This window comes from Vulpes lagopus, chromosome 2 (assembly GCF_018345385.1).
Source record: "Vulpes lagopus strain Blue_001 chromosome 2, ASM1834538v1, whole genome shotgun sequence".
Lineage (NCBI taxonomy): Eukaryota > Metazoa > Chordata > Mammalia > Carnivora > Canidae > Vulpes > Vulpes lagopus.
In genome coordinates this window covers 121,332,210-121,353,561 of record NC_054825.1, presented here as the reverse complement: position 1 = coordinate 121,353,561, position 21,352 = coordinate 121,332,210, and the positions used below count along the sequence as shown (strand labels likewise).

The 21,352-nt window shown below is 37.7% G+C and overlaps 1 protein-coding gene across 1 annotated transcript in view; it reads right to left on the bottom strand.

Moving 5' to 3' along the window:
* The window catches only part of RNF217 (ring finger protein 217), a 198,445-nt gene that overhangs the window by 17,991 nt on the left and 159,102 nt on the right, over nucleotides 1-21,352 (bottom strand). Inside the window, exon 6 of the mRNA XM_041732879.1 lies at nucleotides 17,857-18,021. Coding sequence (XP_041588813.1) covers nucleotides 17,857-18,021 — 165 coding nt within the window. The remainder of the gene's footprint in view (nucleotides 1-17,856; nucleotides 18,022-21,352) is intronic.

The window sequence follows — 21,352 nt, the reverse complement described above, 5'->3', positions numbered from 1 at the left end:
CTGAGATCAAGAGTCACAGCTCCACGAACTTGACCCAGCCAGGCACCGGGAGCAGAAGTCTTTCTTTGAGGAAGGAAATGATAGCAGCTGTAAGTGTATTCACAATACCATTTCAGTTGCCAACTCTAATATCATTTGCAAGCTCGTTTCCAGGACTGTTTATACAACGCCATCTGTTAAACTTAGCATCTCCCTCTATTGTTGCCATCAAGTTACACGTAAATACAGCTTCACCCACAATGTCACACGGATTGTACTAAGATAGTCTACTAGGTACCCAGCATGGGGGCCAGCCTCAAGCACTGAGGCCGCGTTATAATAAAGACATTATTCCTTGAGATATAATTGGATATATGGCTCAGAATCCTTATGGACCCCGATATAAATTGGAGCCACCGAGTATGTGCACCCTTCGTTGGGTGGATAACCATGAAAGAGACCCTAACGTCGCTTCATAAAGAAGAAGAATATTCAGTTACATTGTCCAACCTCTATGTGATTAAAACAGGATCACCAGACACAGTCTTCCCATTTCTCTATAGAGAAATGTCCCATTTGAGACATTGAAGCCCCATCCCGTTCTTGTTTATTTATATATTTATTTTTATATCTAAGTTCCTTGCTTAGAAAATGTATTTAAAGTGTCCCCAATACCAATCTATTATTAAGTTTCTATCCATGACTTGGCTTCGGGATGGGTGGGTCAGGGAGCGTTTTAATGTAATTGGGAGCTTCACAATTAACATGTGAGCCAAGCCCACACCACTGGTTGCTCTTTTCAGTGAATATGTGGCTGCAGTCCACAACTTTACACATTTTTTTAAAAGTAAATTCTACACTCAACATGGGGCTTAAGCTCACAACTCCAAGATCAAGAGTCGCATGCTCTACTGCCTGAGGCGGCCAGGTGTGCCAACTTTACACATTTCATTTGGAATCTGACTCTCCTTTCCCTGATCCACAAGGTAGAACTTCCCCTGAACTTCTGCAGTAGTACAGTTATATATTTATATTTCTCAAAAACCCCCTCAATGATTATGGAAATGAGATAAAAATCATCCAGGAAAAAGAGAAGATGTTTAATGTGAAAAAAGAAACTAAAAAGTTAAGAGATCAAGCTGTCCACAATAAAATATAACATTATTTCAGTTTTTGAAAATAAAAATTTTGAAATTCCTAACTCCAAAGCATATGCAGTATTTCAGTTTTAGTGGTTAAATAGCCAAAAATTTGAACTTCAATTTAAAAGAACAATATGAATTTTTAGAAGGACTTCTGAGGATGTTTTAAAATAACAATACATAGTAATCATAGTAATCGTGAAAGTCTCACTTGATAATACATATATTTGTGAATCCATTCTCTATCCATCTATTCATCTATCCATCCATCTACCTACCCACCCTCCATCTAACCATGTATCTACTTACCTACCATCCATCCATCCATCCATTCATCTACCTATCTACTGGAGAGTTTCTAGGCAATGATGACAGTTTTGAAGAAGTAATAACTAAATAAAGGGCAGCACATTACAGGCAGCACAATGACCGGCACACAGCAGGCACTTAATAAATGATAACTGGATGAACTGAGAAAGAAAAGTGTACTAAGTGGTTGGCAGGATATTCGGTATTGAAAATCATTAGGCTAATTATAGGTTAAATGTCCATTCCCTTCCAGTGGTTGATTCTTGGCAGGTAAGCCTCAGCTCATAGGGAGGTCGAAAAAAATCTGGGCTTTGACTTCACAGAGCCCTGTGTTTTAATTCTGTCTCCAAGCTGTAGAAAAAGAGGTTACTTCTTGCTTCAATTTAGATAATATTACTTACATGAGAATAAAAATGTGATTATATATGTGGTGCCTAACCCACTGTTGGGCACATACTGAGTCAGGTCAATAGTATATCGATTCCATATATCCCTTTCCCTTTCCCCACCTAAAAATGTGAAAAATCAAATTATGTGATCAATGTAACTGCACAGCCCTTGATTGCCGGGTGGTCCCCTTTCTTATGTTTTCATATGGGGGATTCTTAGGTTGATGCTAAACTAGAGAGTATCTTCCTAGATAGGCAAGGACTAGTTTGTGGTCAGGTGCATATGAGCATCTCTGGTCCAGGGTTACTAATAAATCCTTTTAGTAGTTGATAAAAGCAAAACTTCCTTTCCTGCTATTGGCCACTTCATCTTTTTAAATTAATTTTTAAATTTAATATTTAAATTTATCTTTAAATGAATCTTATTAAATTTAATTTTTTTTCTTTTACCTGATAATCCAGTCAGAACAAATCCAGATTTTGTGGGACCCAAAGATTACCTAATTGGAGGGGCCGTCCCGAAGGAGAAGAATGTAAATCACAAATACACTTGACCCTTGAACAACACCAGGGTCAGGGGCACTGATCCTCTCTCTGGTAAAAAAGCCTGCCTGTGACTTTGACTCCTCCCCCAAAATGTACCAATAGCCTACTGTTGACCTTTAAAACCTTATTGATAACATAAATCGTCAGTTAACACATATTTTGTCTATTGTATGTATTACATACTGTTTTCTTCTGATAAAATAAGCTACAGAAAAGAAGATGCTATTAAGAAAATCATAAGGCAGAGAAAATGTATTTACAGTGAATCTGCACAGTTCAAATCTGTGTTGTTCAAGAGCCAACCGCACGAATTAGATACAAGGCCTAGGAAGGGACTTGTATGGGTGAGGTCTCTACAGCTTGAGCTCTCTCTAGCTTCTGGATCATTTCTCCCCCAGTCCAGCACTTCCTCTCTCTTGTGCCTGTTTCTGTGAATGATTCCTGGGACCACAGCCGTTTAGTAGTAATGGCATTCCACAATACCAGAGGCCAAGGGGTCTCGTGGGCCCTTGAACCATTGCTCATCCTTCTTTAAACCCCCGAGCACTAGGAGCAACCATGTTCAAAGACAACTGCTGGGCACCCAAAATAAAGCTTACTTCATTGTCAACTCAACTTTTTGACAGTATATTGTATTTGATCTTTAAGTGGAAATAAGAACCCTTATCAAATTTCCTGGTCACATAACAGAGTGTTGTATGTGAACCATAAAGGGGAAAGGACTAATATTTGTTTAGAGCCCATTACGTGCCAAGTATTGTACATAGATTAGCACCTTTAAGCCTTGTAATGGCACCATGAGACTGGTACCCTTATTCATAACCTGAGCTCGGAAAAGTAATCTGCTTGAGTGCACAGAGAAAGGATTTTGCTTCACGTCTGTTTCTTTATTATGCTCAGCAGCCTCTTAGTATAAACTTAAGGCTAAAACCAGAGGGCCAAGAGTATCTTTTGCTAATTGACAGCATAATCTTTGTACTGGTCAAACGTACATGTCTGCTCTCACACACCAGGCCTATCTTGAGTCTTTCTGCTTGTTTTAGCTGCTCTCTGGACCAAATTACATTCTTCCTGTAACACAATATCACAACTTTTTCTGACAGGAAACATGTACTAATAAGCAAAGCTTGTCACTGACATTCACTTGCCTCAAAAGTTCACATACAATTGTCACTGCCATCTTGTCTGCTTGTAACATGGCTTCATTGGGCTCTAAAATCTTTATGTGGCATGTTCATTATTTCAGTTAAATAGCAAAGACAGTAATTTCTAGTCGCTTGGAACAGTCTTTCTTTCTTGCTCCCTCTCTCTCTCTCTTTTTAAGATTTTATTTATTTATTTATTTATTTTTAAAATTTTTTACTTATTTATTTATTCATAGATACAGAGAGAGGGGGGTGCAGAGACACAGGCAGAGGGAGAAGCAGGCTCCATGCAGGGAGCCCGATGTGGGACTTGATCCCGGGTTCCCAGGATCACACTCCAGGCTGAAGGCGGCGCTAAACCACTGGGCCACCGGGGCTGCCCTAAGATTTTATTTTTTAAGTAATCTCTACACCCTACATCACGCTTGAACTTTACAGCCCTAAGATCAAGACTTGCATGTTCTGCTGACTGAGCCAGTTCAGGCACCACTTTCCTTATTGTTAAAATAATATTCTGAACACAGCAGGCAACTAAAATATCGTTAGCCCGATAATCTTTCTGCACAGGAAGTTGATAAAATTCTAAACTCTATAGTAACCTTGTACATTGGAGGATTATATGGTTCTAGAGATTAACGCGAATATCTTACACAAGACAGGCAAAGATTTATTTATGAAAAAGTGGTTTCATAATTTATCAGCCTTTAAGTATGCAGTGCTTCTTTTCATAGTATTGTAACTATCTCTTGATTATATATATTTTACAATTTGCTAATTACAGAGAAATGAACTGACACAATGTGAATGAATGTGCAACAGGAGACATTACTTTTCACATGTGCTAAGCAAGTCAAAACACCCAGGGGATAATAAATTTCATGTGCTAAATGAGTTCCCTAAGTATATCATTAAAGGTCATACTTTGACAATGCCATCTTTGTTTTTATAATTTTTTAAAGATTTTTTAAAAAATTATTCATGAGAGACAAAGAGAGAGAGGCAGAGACACAGGCAGAGGGAGAAGCAGGCTCCATGCCAGGAGCCTGATGTGGGACTTGATCCCAGGATCCCTGGGTCATGACCTGAGCCGAAGGCAGACGCTCAACCACTGAGCCATCCAGGCGTCCCGCCCTCTTTAGTTTTAGAACCTAAAGCCTGAAAACATAGCTTTAAATTATATTAACATATAGTGCATTTTATTTCTCAGTGAAGCTACATTTACTTGGTATTATAGCTTTAAAACATTCATCATTTTATCTGTTAACAAAACATTAATTTGGCATCAAAATTCTGGTTTTACTTAAGAGATAGAGTATGACAGACGAGAAACTCCTAATCCATTGGATCAAACTGATGACTCATAAACCAAAACTGTCATTTGATTTATTACTCACAGGATTTCTTCTCTGCATCTATAATAAATAAGAGTGGCTGATACTTAGAAAGCTGAATATTTAAACACTACACTTATAAATCATATATTGAAATGTTCAGAATATACCAGATAATTCTTTAAAAAGAGCTTGAGGGGCACCTGGGTGGCTCACTTGGTTAAGCGTCTGCCTTTGACTTAGATCATGATCTCAGGGTCCTGGGATGGAGCCCTGCATAGAAGCAGAGTGAATTTGCTTCTCCCTTTTCCTCTGCCCCTCCCTCCACCACCCCAACACCTGCTCGTGCTCTCTTTCCCTCTCTCAAATAAATAAAAAATCTTAAAAAAAATAAAAGGAGTTTGATATTAAGTCCACTTATCATTGGTTAGATATGACAACATGGACCCTTTTTGAGTCTATGGCCTTCCTCATAAGGCATATTAGCACCTGTAATAAGATATTCATTAAAAAAATCATATGTATATATTCAAGCATCTGCCATCCTCGGGTTGTTTACATTTTGTTTAGTAAAATGCCCACAAAGTATCTAAAAAACAGAAGAAGAATTCAGCCATTAATTTTCACACAGATTCCACTTATCATCAGGTGGGAGATTAACAATAAACGAACTGCTGGATATCTAACCTGTTTTATAATTAAATCAGTACAGATCCCTGGGGTGCCTGGGTGCCTCAGTCTGTTGAGTGTCTGACTCTTGGTTTCTGCTCAGGTTGTGATCTCATGGGTCCTGGGATCGAGCCCGGAGTTGGGCTCTGTGCTCAGTGGGGAGTCTGCTTGGGGTTTTCTCCCTCGCCTCTCCCCTACCACTCATGTGCATGCTCTCGGTCTCTCTCTAAAATCAAATAATAAAATAAAATTAAATGAATAAAAATCAGTATACATCTGCCCATAAGTATTTTTCTCTATCTTCACCAAGAAATGAAGGCTTATTTTATTCCTTAAGCAGGAAATAATAACTAAATTAACTTACATATTATTGTCACCAAAACATAATTCACTGATGTTTAAAAGTAGTTTTATATATGTATTTGCCTTAATTTTTTTTGATATCTGGAAGAACTCATTAGAAGCAACAAATATGAGAAAAGTTTTTTTTTAAAAATCCCATAAATAATGCTCAGTTCTTTACTTAGCTGACTGCACCAGTTCTCCATAAAATAGGAAATTTTAAGAAAGCAAACATAAACACAAAGCCTTCCAATATTTGATAAAAATCTTATGAACCTAGAATTCTTGTCCAACTATAAAATAAATAATATATGAGGGCAGAAATAAAACATTTCCAGAGCTGCTAAGACTCCTCTGAGGCCACCACTTAGAAGCACTTTAGTAAATGAATGAATGTGAAATTCAAGAAAAGGCCATTGAGGAACATACAAAAAAATGTTGTAAGAAATCTCAGAGAAAAAGCTGGAAAGCAATTAGTCCAATTTAGAATAGGAAGTCAGTTGATTTCAAGAACATCTCCGAAAAATAACAATGGAATACACACCAAGCACTGAAATTCCTGAGGAGCTAAATATTAAATAACATGATAAATAAAGTGGGCATTTCTACTCTCAGTAGAGGAAAAAGAAAAGCAATGAGGACTTTCAGGAAAAACAGAACAAAAGACAAGTAAGTTCCACATATGTGGTGTAACAAAATATGGCCCAACTGAGTAATTGATAGTGAGCAAGGATGCTAGAGGCATTTTTCCTAGAAGCTCTGCACTCACAGAAAAGACAAATGTAATCCTAATTCCATAATTACATGTTCTTGATTGCGGAAACATGCCATTGGTTTTTAAATGTTAGAATCATCCTTTAGAAAAAAACCCCAAAGTATTAAATACTATGTTAGACTAGAATGTGAATGCTATTACATTTAAAAATACAAAAACAAAGTAACAGCTTATAGAGAATGGGAAATAAAGAATAAGCAGAAAGAACTACAGGAAAAAAAAAAGAACTACAGGAGAGCTAGGTCCTCATATATCATCTAAAGTTGTCAGAATATCGAACACATGTTTGAATACATTATTTAAAGGTAAAAGGTCACCAAAAGAAGAATTAAAGTGGTAACTTATCAAAAATTGGAAGAAGAGAGAAAGGGGATCCGTAAGTGAAATAAATCCTCATTTCTGGTATTGAACCAAGAGTGGTCACCTCAATGATGGTGGACTACGGTGAAAAAACAAACAAGATGCTGACTGCAGAATTATTTGGCGTCTCCTGCTCTGTTAGCTTCTTAAAGCCAATACTCTGACAACTTTAATTGCCTTCTGATGCACTGATGTTCTTGGTATAGAGAATGTTACACATATTTCAAGTTGAATCTTAGGACTGACTCATGATGACAAAGCTGTTTTTTTTTTTTTTAAAGATTTTATTTATTTATTGGAGACAGAGAAAGAGAGAGAGCACGAGCGTGGGGGCCAGAGGGAGAGAGAGAGAAGCAGACTCTCCGCTGAGCAAGGAGCCCAAAAGGGCTTGATCCAAGGCCTTGGGAATCATGACCTGAGCTGAAGGCGGACACTTAACCAACTGAGTCACCCAGGTGCGTGACCACGTCTTTGAGGAATGCAGAGTACCGGCCACTGCTGATTCCCCGGGGGAGACCTGTACTATAAATTAGCCTCTAATTTTCTTCCTTCTTCTTCCCCATACTTCCCTTGATCCCATGCCCCATGTGCTCAAAAATCTTCAGATGCCAGTTCTCCCCCTTTTCTCCTTTGCATTCCTCTTCAACCCTTCCTCTTTAAGACAGTATTCCCCTTAGCCTGCCGATAGCTCTGGTGTCTTCCCATCCTGAAAAATCCTTCCTGTACTTCTAAGCGACCTTCTGACCGGTGATTATTGCCCTCATCCTTCCAAGGATTCTTAAAAGAATATACTCCCTCCTTTTCTTATTCACCTCTTAATCCTTCTTTGGTTGACTGCAAACCCCATGTTACTGAAACATCCAGGTCAGTTGTCTTTCTCCAGAAAAGATTCATTCATTCATTTGCTCAATAAGTATTTCTTTGCTCATTGATAAAATCTGACATGGCTCTTGTGCTTAAGGACTTTGTTGTCTGAGGTGTAGACAGATATTAATTAATAATACAGATAAACAGTCACTCATACGCTATGACAAATGCTACGAAGAAAAAGGGTAAGGTGTGAAGAGAATACTTAATAGGAGGAGCATGGTCTGGTTTAAGGGTCAGGAGAGGCTTCTCCAAGAAAGTGACATGGAGCTGAAAGATTAAGGACAAGTAGGAGTTCAGCAGTTAAGAGGCTTCAGAGGTAGGAAATACATCCCCAGCACAGCATCTTCATGGCATCATATCCATGAAACGAGAAACAACCTGTCCAGAGTCTTCACAGCATTTCTCATTCTGTATTTTAAAACTCTCAATTATCCGTATTCCTCTGGTCAAACGCTCTACTCTCCCAGTTAATAAGATCTAAAAGGGCCCAAGATCATGTATCTCTTGTTTGTTCTTTTATTAAAGGAACTGGCACGGATCCTGTACCATAGCATAAAAAATAAATAAATATTGCCCATGACCTTTTAACTGACAAATCCATTTGTTTGTTTAAGATTTATATATTTATTTGAGAGCAAGGGAACGTGTGTTGGTGGGGGAGGCAGAAGGAGAGAGAGAGAATCCTCAAGCAGACTCCCCACCGGCTGTGGAGCCCAACTTCGTGGGGGCTCCATCCCAGGACCCCCAGATAATGACCTGAGCCAAAACCGAGAGTCTGCCGCCTAATGGACTGAGCCACCCAGGGGCCCCAATCAACGTTTTAAATTCTTTTTTTTTTTTAACGTTTTAAATTCTTATCTCATGGTACCGCTTATGGCATTTACCTGGTTGATCACTACTTCCTTCTGACCTTTGATATGCTCTTCCTCCAATGCCACCTTTCTTCCAGGTTCTCTTTTCTCCCTCAAGTTCCCATTTCTTCACTCATCCCTTACTTCTATCCATGACCCACCATGTTGCACATACCATTTGGGGGATCTCTCCCCTATTCAAATGGTTCCAATTCCCTCTGCCGGATCTCATTTCTTCACTTACACTGTGGACCTGGCTCCTGGGCTATAGACTCATATAACACCTGTCTGTGGGTCACCCGTACCTCTGTGACTTCCAGCCATTTCAAAGTCAAATAAGCCAAACCAAACTCATCATCACTTCATGGCCCCCTATCTCAACAACAACAAAATAAAACCAGGCTGAGCTTCATTATTTTACCTCAGTTTATGGTATCACCATCCATTTAGACACCCAAACTCAGTATTTGGTGGTTATTCTCTCGTTACACTGCACAGCCGCATATAATCACTGCGGTCAGCTTTAGCTGCAAGATGTTTATCTAATCTTTTTCTTCTCCAGCCTCTTGACCACTAGCTCAGCTCATAATGTCAACATTCTAGACTTCTCTAACTACCTTCATAGAATCGATAGCAATCAACCTAAAATGTAAATCTGATACTATTATCCCTTGCCTACAGCTTTTCTGCCTGGAGGCTAAAATACAGGTTTCTTTACTTTGCATACAAAGCTCAGACTTCTGCTTGCTTCTACAGTTCACCTTTCACCACTTCCTTCTGTGAACTTTACTGTCAGGGAACCACAAAGTGCTTGTGGCTCCTGCACAAAGCACACATTTCCTGGCTCTGTGCCCTTGTACTTTTATTTATTTATTTAAAGATTTTATTTATTTATTTGAGAGAGAGCAAGCAAGCAGCAGAGAGGGAGAAAATGAGCGGGATGAGGGGAAGAGGCTGAGGGAGAAGACTCCTCACTGAGCAGGGAGCCCTGCGTGGGGCTTGATCCCAGGACCCTCAGATCCTGACTTGAATCGAAAGCAGATGCTTAACAACTGAGCTACCCAGGTGCCTCGCTTCTGTACTTTCATAATCTCACTCCTTTTTTTTTTTTTTTTAAGATTTTATTCATGAGAGACACGGGGCAGCGGGGGACAGAGACACAGGCAGAGGGAGAAGCAGGCTCCCTGCAGGGAGCCCGACATGGGACTCGATCCTGGGTCTCCAGGATCAGGCCCTGGGCTGAAGGCAGGCGCTAAACCACTGAGCCACCCGGGCTGCCCAATATAATCTCACTCTTGGATACCTTTATCACGCCACAATCCATCCAACAATCCTCAACAACCTAGCTCCCCCCGGATTCTTCAAGATGAATGAGCTATCCCTTTCACCACGAGCCTTCTTATAATACTCTCTACAAAGCCCCACTGGTTGATCATTGTCAGTGTAACAGCTGCGTCTCCCTTCAGTGAGTTTCATGAGAAAAAGGCCCACGTTTTGCAGAGTATGTCATGGACTTTCACTAAAAGTCTCTATGAGGAGGAAAGAAAAATGACATTTATTCATTTGACAATTTTCTATTTCAGCTGCAAAATATATACCCAGTTTTATTTCTTAAAATTTTATTTAAATTCAATTTAATTAACATATAGTGTGTTATTAGTTTCAAAGGTAGAATTTAGTGATTCATCAGTTGAGTACAACACCCAGTGCTCATCACATCATGTGCCCTCCTTACTGCCCATCACCCAGTTACCCCATCTCTCCACCCACCGCCCCTCCAGCAACCCTTAGTTTGTTTCCTAGAGTTGAGAGTCTTTTATGATTTGCCTCCCTGGTTTCATCTTTTTAAACATTTTTCCTTCTCTTCCCATATGTTCATCTGTTTTGTTTCTTAAATTCCAGAATCCTCAGATATGATACTAAGCTGATACATTTCGGTGTGCCCATCCAGATATTACTTATTCAATGCTTTTTGATAAAACTTTAAGGTATTACACAATAAAAATAACATGATAGGCTCAGTAGTACGTAAGTTACATCTGTTGTCTCATTTAAATCTCCAAAGAAAGTAGTGAGGAGGAGGTAATTACCACACTCCAAAATGTAAACACTGTTTCAGCAAGGTGAAGCGACTGGGCCAAAAAAAGGAGGCAGGGGAAAGTGAATTATGCTCATTCATAATTTATTGTGAATTTGGAATTAAGGGAATTTACCTGTCATGATATTTCCCTTCAAATATTTTATTCTCTTAAATCCTCTAATAGGATGCTACAGGCAAGAATGTATTGATTCAGAGAAAATGACTAATTTGTTCCTGTTCACATAAAATTAACTCAAAAGCTATGTCTGCGGGCTCTAATATCCAAACCGTAGCTATGTGGTCCTGTGGTTGCTGAAGAAAGAATTTGGAGTATTGATAATGACTTTCATAGATAATCCTGCAGTTCTCCAAGCATTTCTCACATCCCTACACACACACACACACACACACACACACACACACACACACACACACACGTGTGGGGGCTTTCAAACAGTGATGGTTGAATGTCTCCAAAACGCTACGTTGTTATTATCCTTCAGGTCCCTTGTTAGATTTTACTTATTTTTCATCATGAACTATTTTAAATATTTTAAAAATTAAAGTTAATAATGTAACAGGCATACATGGATTCACCATCCACATGTAATAATGTTAACATATTATAACATTTGCTTCAGAAATATTTTTGGAGAGATAACACTTCCTTTATATATGTTCCTTTCTTTATACAATTGTTTAACTTCCTGCTTGCTTTAAACTGGCCTGCTACAAATTATCAGGTAAAAGGGTCTGAAGGTGTGTCCACCTCTCTTCTGAAAGTACCTTTGTTAAAAAAATATATACTCAGAAGATGGAAACCTGGCCTTTAGAGAAATGGAGTTTTAATAAGTCAAAACTTTACAAAGGAAAAACATGATATGGCTAACAGTCAAAATTTGGTTAAGACAAGTAATACTAACTGACAAATATTAAACCTTTTGGGAACAACCAGGAGACTGGATCATTAATCATTTTTGCAAAGTGTTTACCCACATTCTTGAAGGCTTCATAACTATTTCTTTTTTTTTAGATTTATTTATTTATTTATGATAGAGAGAGAGAGAGAGAGAGAGGAGAAGGAGGGAGAAGCAGGCTCCATTCATGGAGCCCGACATGGGAATCGATTCCGGGACTCCAGGATCACACCCTGGGCCAAAGGGCTAAACCACTGAGCCATCCAGGGATCCCCCATAACTGTTTTATCTATAATGAAGCTTATTAAAATATTAATGTTAGAGAGTTCCAATTCCTTTAAAACCTACCAATTATTCATGCCTTTAGAAATATCCAGCTGAGGTTTTGCTATCACCTGACAACACATTTACGAATAAATTAAATATTTATTTTGAAATTTCCTAAAATAAACAGACTTTTCAAAAAGTATGTGTTCATCAATAAAATTGTTTGGCATAGCCACTTTCTGGGAAAAAAGGAAACAATAAAACAGATTGCTTTGGTTTCTGCTTATTTATTTATTTATTTAATTTATTTATGATAGTCACACAGAGAGAGAGAGAGATAGGCAGAGACATAGACAGAGGGAAAATCAGGCTCCATGCACTGGGAGCCCAATGTGGAATTCAATCCCGGGTCTCCAGGATCACACCCTGGGCCAAAGGCAGGTGCCAAACCACTGCGCCACCCAGGGATCCCTGGTTTTTGCTTTTAACGTAGTTAGTGATATATTACTCTACCATTAAGGAACCATAATGACATACACTTTAGAATAGTTTAAATATTCTGAACTTTTATTTTTTAATTTTTTATTTTATTATTATTAATTATTTGAACTTTTAAATGAAAACATAAATACCATTTGCACTTAAAAATGGCTGAGATGGCAAATTTTGGGTTTCACTACAGTATAAAACAGCACCACTTGACTCAATATAGTTTCCAAAAAAACTTCATTACAATGTAAATCTCAAGTATGTATGTGAAATTGTCTACAAAATGTGTTTACTCATTTGTTCTGTATTGTATAATCTTATGTTTGTTAATTTTTAGGTGTGCATCTCACTTTTCATTTTCTTTGGATTTGAAATTCTTTTCCTCATTAACTCAGAGTTTAATATCTAATCTGTGCTGTAAGATACAGCCTCAAAATGAATTTTTACATGAAATTGAACAAATATTCTAATACTTCCATCAAAACTGAAATCCCCCACTTGCTTTAAGTTTAAACTAAAAATGATCATAAACCAGACTTAGTTATGTCATAACTATGCTCAAGAAAGACATTTTAAAATTAGTGTATATTTTCTGTAGGCTAAGAATTTATATTAGACAGAAAACACCTTTTTATTTTATTTTATTTTATTTTTTTAAATTTTATTTATTTATGATAGTCCAGAGAGAGAGAGAGAGGCAGAGACATAGGCAGAGGGAGAAGCAGGCTCCATGCACCAGGAGCCCGATGTGGGATTCAATCCCGGGTCTCCAGGATCGCGCCCTAGGCCAAAGGCAGGCGCCAAACTGCTGCGCCACCCAGGGATCCCCGAAAACACCTTTTTAAGATAAAAAATAGTGTTTACTTCAGCAGCACATATACTAAAATTTAAGATAAAAAGTAATGTTGGGGTGCCTGGGTGGCTAAGTCAGTTAAGCAACTGACTCTTGATTTTGTCTCAGGTCATGGTCTCAGGGTTTTGAGATCCAGCCCTGCTTCAGGCTCCCCACTCTGCGGAGAATCTGCTTGACCTTCCCTCTCCCTCTATCCCCTCTCCCACTCCGGGACACACAGGCTATGAACTAAGAAGTAGTAGATTGAAATAAAGATGGCTAAGTAAAGTTAATCTTACTATGCTGCTATTAATTTTTTATAAAAATGTCTTACACGTAAACAACTTTTACCTTGCTATAAAAAAAATCCCACTAAGAATAAATATCTTAATCACATATGGAAGAAAAATGTTTCAATAATAATTCTGGTCATCTGCCAAAATTCAATTATAAGTAATAATTTTGACTTCTCAGCATAGGTCAAATCTCTTCATGATATTATTCCATATATTAAACTGGTCTTTCCACTTGAGCAAATGGCAAAATCTCATTCGGGAAGACATTACAAGCATAGTCGTTTTATTTGGAATGCTACTAAAATAATGAATTAATAGATTATCAAACCATGTTGGGATGGGTACCTTTTACAAAAGCATAATCATTTAACACCAATATGAGCACAGAGTTTTCTTGAAAAATTAGCAGCAGCAAGATTAAGGAGTTCTTTTTCTCTGTTTCAAGTTTTTTTTTTTCTTTTTTTTTTTTTTAAGATTCTATTTATTCATGAGAGACACAGAGACACAGGCTTCATGAGAGACACAGGCAGAAGGAGAAGCAGGCTCCATGCAGGGAGCCCGACGCGGAACTCGATCCCGGGACTCCAGGATCACGACCTGGGCCAAAGGCAGGTGCTAAACTGCTAAGCCACCCAGGGATCCCCTGTTTCAAGTTTTTATTTAAATTCTAGTTAGCTAACATATACTGTAATATTAGTTTCAGGAGTAGGATTTAGTGATTCATCACTTACATGTAACATCAGTGCTCATCACAACAAGGGCCCTCCTTAATACCCATTCCCCATTTAGCCCATCCCCCCACCTGTCCTCCATCACCCCTCAGTTTGTTCTCTATAGTGAAGAGTCTGTTTTATGGTTTGCCTTCTTCTCTTTTTCTTTCCCCTCTGTTCATGTTTTGTTTCCTAAATTCCACTTACGAGTGAAATCATGTGGTATTTGTCTCAGAAGAGAGACTTTTATATATATTAATTTAACATGTGGCTAGAGAAAAATTGCAAATCAATGGGTGGGGGCAGAATTATTTAATAAACAAGTAGGTTGGATGGTCATAATTTGTAAAACATTAGTATAGGTATCTAACACATAGTAAACATCAAAATTAGTTATGGTTAGGTTAAAGAGTTAAAATATTTAGAGATTAAATAGTTAAAAGAAACGGAAGAAAATAAACTGTTTATTAGATTTCTGGCTGATATATAATTTTCTAAGCTTAGGAGCAAAATATTTACAAAAGGTATATAAATATATAAAATATATATAAAATATGTGTATAAATATGGTGTGTTTGTGTATCCACCTAAAAAGAAAAAGAATGATATATTTGGTCAAACTAAAATTTTTAAAAATACACGCACAGTAAAAAAATTAAATTAAATTAAATTTAAAAATAAACCTCACCCAAACTATCATTGATATAAGAAGATAGGAAAGAAAAATGTCAGAACGGAAGTTAATACTTTCAAACAAAGACCTCATATAATCTGATACAAAAAATATGACCTGACCTGATCCATATAAATGAGCAAAGAATATGCACAGGAAACTCAAAAGACACATTACAAACTAAAAAGTACATGCATTTATTTTATATTCAGTCTAAAAGCAAACAAGGAGATTCAAAATGTAAGAACAAAATATTTTTATCCAACTAGTACAATTAAAACTTCAAAAAGTTTCTAGATGGAGGAGATACCAGTATGTTAATAGTGAGTGTACTGGAGTGGCGAGATTTTCAATAAATCTTTTCTCTTTCTCTTCCCAATATCTATTATCTTGAAGATAAATTTTATTTTATTTTTTGAAGTTAAAAGAAATGGTTTTAATATACCTGTTTTCACTTGTTAATTCAACAGTGATTTCTACTAGCATGCTTCATATATATTTATTTTCCAACATGCTGTATTTATAAATTTTAAAGGATTATTTATGAAAGCAAAGCCTTGTAGTATAAGATAAACATTAAGTCATTAAGGAATATCTCCTCATGGATTTCTGCTATAGGAATAGAAATGTTTCATGGGGGAAAAATAATTTTAAGGTCCAACAACAACAACAACAACAAAATCACAGTTAAGAAAATGCAAAGATACAAAGTTTTATGCCTAAAAGAAATGAAAAACTGAACCATCTATATTCAAAACAAGCCCTAAAATGTGACTTAAATTGATATAAATTGTATGGAACCTGAATCCTACCAGAAAGTAGATTCTCTGCTATACACCAGTCATGTCAACTAATTCCTTGGTTCCTTGGCTCCTTTCTTTCTAGCTATTTAAAAGTGAATTCCTTCTCAAGCCTCAACATTTCAGCAATTACTTCAAAAGCAACCAGCACGTATGCTTTCTCTCAACTGTTTATCTATATTTTTTAAAACTGTGGGAAGTTGTTAGTGCAGTCGGAAAACTTCCTGTGGGCTGCTTTTTCTTTCTATATATCAGAGTCCATTTAATGTTAGACTGAAGGATTACAGTAACCACTGTATGTTTTTATGTATTACCTCCATTCATTCAGATTTTCCCCAACGTATAACGCTGCATTGCTCATTCAGCATATAGTCTTGGAGCCAGGCTAACTGGTAATTGTTTTCACAGCTTTCCAGAGAAATATAAAGTATACTTTTGGATAGAGTGTTAAATAGAGTGACTTAACAGCACTCCTAAATTCCTACTGGTCTTTATTTAGTTGAAACTGAGTAGTAGCAGCTTTGAAGAAACTGGAAAGGCAAGAGCTAGGGGGAAGGCCTCATTTTTTTTCATCATTCTTCAATAGATGAAAAATAAAAGTGTACTGAGCAATTGATGCAGTGATCTGGAACAACCCTAAAATCAAAAGGATAATTGTGGATGAATTTGCCTTCCACAGGGAAAACAAAGAAAGCTTTAGCTCAAAGTGCCTTAGACAACGCTTCTAAGAAAGCCAGGTCATCAAAACTATTTCAAAAATTTTTTCAGTTGCCAAGAATGCAACATGTTATTTCAAGCAATACTTCTCTTACTATACGGACATACTTGGACATGAAACTAATACAGTGAATCTGTGCATAATATTTATGTTCATTAACAGGCTTCAGAATATACTTCACTACTTCAAGTTTGATTTTAATTAATTTTTAACTATTTTCTGAGAACTCAAATTTTATGTATCTGGTGCTAAGTCTTCCGGAAGGAACTGCAGAATTGTTCTTGGGCCAATCTAGACTGATCTCTAAAGATTAACTTGGCAAAAAGTGGAAAACATTTATGGTAGAGTGTATATATATGCATATATATACACACACACACACACACACGTGTAATTTTCTAAAATGAGCTTTGAGGACCAAAAACTCCAAACTTCAACAGATTCCCTATCCTGTTAAGTATCAAATCCACAGTTTTCTGGCTGGCTTTACTTGCTGATTTCTCTATAGGCGAGATTTCCCTGGCAGTTTGCATGGTTGGCTTTCAACATCTAAATCTCAGCTTAAATACCTGTTAACTCTTGATTATTTACCTGCATGATAATCAAGAGAAAAATGAAAAATGAGATTCATAAAATCCCCAAGTCCTGACTTCCATTATTAGTTTCTATGATTTACAAAAAGCAGGTGATGAGCTTAATGTAATCCTAACATGATAAGCAATGCAAGAGGGAAAGAAAAGCAAAGGATTGTAAGGATTCAGCACCTAATTGCGAAGTGATTATAATGCATGTGACAAACTAGAAATAATACTTTTAAATCATTTCCATACTGACTTTTCCCTGTACACACATCTCCATTTTTAAATGGAAAATAAAAACTGAAGTTTAAAGTCAGTAATTATATGGAGCCTCCTTAAATTTTGATGTATAATGCAACTAAGAAGAATGTACATTGTTTATATATAAAATCTTCCATTTAGTCATATAATATAATTACTCTTCTAAAATGAATCAGCCTATATTCTTTTTCTCCACATCTGCATTAAGAAAGTTATGCACGTTGGGGCTCCTGGCTGGCTCAATTTGTTAAGCGACCGACTCTTGATTTCGGCTCAGGTCATGATCTCAGGGTCATGAGACTGAGCCCCAGGACCGGCTCCAAGCCCAGCAGGAAGTCTGCTTGAGATACTCTCTCCCTCTCCCTTTGCCCCTCCCCCTGTTCACACACACATGCTGTCTCTCAAACAAATAAATTAATTAAAAAAGAAAGTTATGCATGTGATTCACTTCAGTATTGTAAATAATACTGCTCAGCGATATCCAGATGCACACGTTTCTTTTCTTTTGTAGAGGTTTGTTATCTCACCTTGCACTTTGGACACTTCTGAGCGTTCCTCTGTCCATGCTCAATTTCGCTGGCCCAGTGACGCAACAATTTGTCCCCTTTTTTGTACTCCTTGCAGTTAACACCTTCATGCCAAGGAGAGTGGCACTTAAAACACCAGACGAATTGGCAAGTGGGGCACTGGATCTGTATGAGAAAAAGAAATATCAAGCACTGGTAGACCTACTGAAAGTGTTTAAAGGAATAAGAATGGTGGTGCTTGAGGAAATTAGCTAAAAAGGTTACCATTTGTCTAGATTTAAAATACTGCTCCGTCTACCAGATTGAACTATAATAAGATGTGAAGATTATATTATTAAAAGAGGAAATAATTGCTTTGGTATGGATGATAAGGCTGTTTGTACACTCTACTGGAATTAAACACTGGGCCATTCTGGAAATAATTTTGGCCTTATGAAAATCTTATATCAAAGCACAAAGTAAAACCTGAAGGCTCACAATGCCTCTAATATACACACTCAGGCTGCTGCCTGTGATTCACCTTTCCCTTGAACCAATTTCCCAGGCATTTCCAATGCTCTTCTTACCAATGGCTTCATTCACTTTTATAAAACCAAAGCCTCATAGATACTCCATCAAATGAAAACCACACTGGGAAATAAACTACTCTTCTGGCATTTGCTAGTAAGTACCATTTCAAGTCAAGGATATGCTTCATTTGCTATTAGTCTAAGGGAAGTCAATTATAAAGTTAATACAAAGAATCCTATTAGAAATATATCCGTATGGTGATATGGCCTGTACTTAGGAAACCATCAAAAAGACGTCTTTGTACTTTCACCATGTGAGAGCGTGTGTTTATGTTCACTGAAAATATTTGTCTTCCACTTGACATGGAAGACATGTTATCTGGCTTCCTTTATTCCGAATGATAGTGAAGTATCCCATTCTCATCTAATGTTTCTGGTCTTCATTCTCTAAGAGCATAGGGGCATAATTTGACTTTCTCAGCCCTGTTTGACAAATGTGAATGAATATAATGTCTCACTATGACCAAGACTGATTACAATTCTTCTCTGTGATCCTGTTATTTGATGCAGCGTTGCTGAATTCACTGACTACACTTTGAAGATTAGTTAGAATCTCTTTTGGTAGACTGTTGACAATATCACTACTTGCTTTTTTGGGAAACCACTTTTTTGGACAATAACGGTTCCAAATATAGATTAACCAAGGAGCAACTATAATCCCAGCTCTTACGGTTATAACTCAAAGCACTGCAGTTTTCACTAACATCAAGAATACGCAATGTTCTTCCTATGTAAATATGAACTAACAAAAGTACTTTTGTCTTTAATTTATATCAAAACAAAACAGAATTTTGTCATAAAATTTTAAACATTCTATTTATTTGTTGAAATTCTGTTACGTGTAATGTTTATACTGCTGCATGACATCAGTACTTATTTTTACTCACAAAATAATGCTAAAATGTAGGTGCAGTCACAAGTTTACAGATAAGAAAACTGACTCACAGAGATTAAATAACATGCCCAAATTAACATAGCAAGCTTGTGTTAAGAAGAAACTTAAACATAAGTTTGTCTGGCTCCGAAGCCAGCATTCTCTTCACTGTGCCAAACACTCCTTCACACTAAACAGTATTCTTTCTTTGGCAGTTGAAAATCAAAATGTAGAAGTCAAAGGTCATGTGGTTAAGCTATTCAGTAAGTCAGAATTCTATATGACTACCAACATACGGTGAATTTTGAAAATCCTTTTCAAAATTTTACTTACATACATCAGGAGACCCCTTGGTTAAAAAAAAGAGGCATGTTACTACGTGGTCATTTAAAATAAACATTTTTGCCTTCTCTCATCATTAAAGTTAAAAATAAGTCATCCTAAAGTAAGAACAATGAGAAGAAGTGGGTAAACTCCAGATAAAACGATATAAATCGATCATTCCCCCATGTCCTTGAACAATGAGGAATAAATGCAAATGTCCCACAGGCCCTCTGTGAATACAATTTTCAGATGTCATGAATGAAATGGGGAAGAAGTCAGAAAGACTTGCTTTTCCTCACGTACCTGCCATTACCTCAGAAGGGCCTGAGTATTTAACTAAGTTCTCTTCTGTTCAACATTATTAGTAATTCTAAGTCACTGACCTCTAGCTCTGTCAAAAAAAAAAAAAAAACCTCTTTGGTTTTTAATCAGTCAGACTGCATTTATGAAAAGAACAGAAGAGTGAATGAAACAGCACTTTGACACTGGGATTACCTCTGTGGATGTCAGACATCACAATGGCTCGAGGATCTCTGTGGCCAAATGCTGAACTATCACCCCTATGGATTCCCAAAGAAGACAGAAATGTGTGATTCTCCTAAGGCACCAGAATTATAAGGGGTCTTGATACTGGGGTGTCTATACCAGGGACTCTGGCTCTCAGCTTTGTGCAATAAACAGCTAAGTCCCACAGCAGATCCTATTGCCAATCCTCACCAACAACACGGACTCCGCGGCAAACTGTGAACAAAGTTTTGCAGCAAGCTCTCAAGTGAAGATGAATAATTTAAATACAGACCCAACTGCTTACTGTCTCTCACTGAAAAAATTAAAATAACTATTGCTTGGCTCTGGATTAAGACCATAAAAGGACTAAGAGGCAAGCCCAACCATCTTGTTCTGCATTGTCTAAATTCGAACTTTCTGGTCCGAAGATGCCTTATTCCATGGTGGCCTTAACCATACTCAAAAGTGGCCTTATATAAAACAGTATCGGCATCAATGCTGCATCTTCCTCCACTCCTTTTTTCACACGTACTCCTCCCCGTGAGATGCCATCTCACAACCACAGACCTCCCACACAGATTGCCTGCCTTCTGAGTAATTCTATTCACACAGAGGTCGCTATGTTCTATCCTTGCTACTCAAGGTGTGGTTGGAGGAACAGCAACATCGGCATGACCCAGGAGTTAGCTGGAAACAAAAAATTCGTGTCACAGCCCACACCTACTGAATCAGAGTCTGCATTTTCCCAAGGTCTCCTGGTGATTCACATGCATGCTAAAGTCACAGGAGCTCTGCTCTGTACCATCTGATTCCACCAGGGATGAGTCCCTAAGCAAAAGCATGTGTCTTCTGGCGGGTAGGCAGCCGCCCATGAGGTGGCTGGCCTGAGCTTTATGCAGGAGGGTGCTCATTGCTGAACAGAGATGAGGCAAGGCGGATTTTTTTCTCCTGAGTGAAATGGGGAAACACATCCACTTTACCTTTGTTGTGGAGACAAAGAAAAGCTGAGTGTCTACAGCGCTTATCACAGGAGAAGGGGACAACAGAGAGTTACATTTAATGACACAACAGAGGGGCTCTCGTGCTACTAGAGAGTGTCAAGTCTCTGTGAGGCCTGCCTCAGTGGCTGCTGAGGCTGCTTTCCTGCCCTTCCTCTGGAGCCTTGCAGTAAAACCTCATGACCTCAGGTAGCTTGAAAGAAAGCACATCTCTGCCTCTTGTA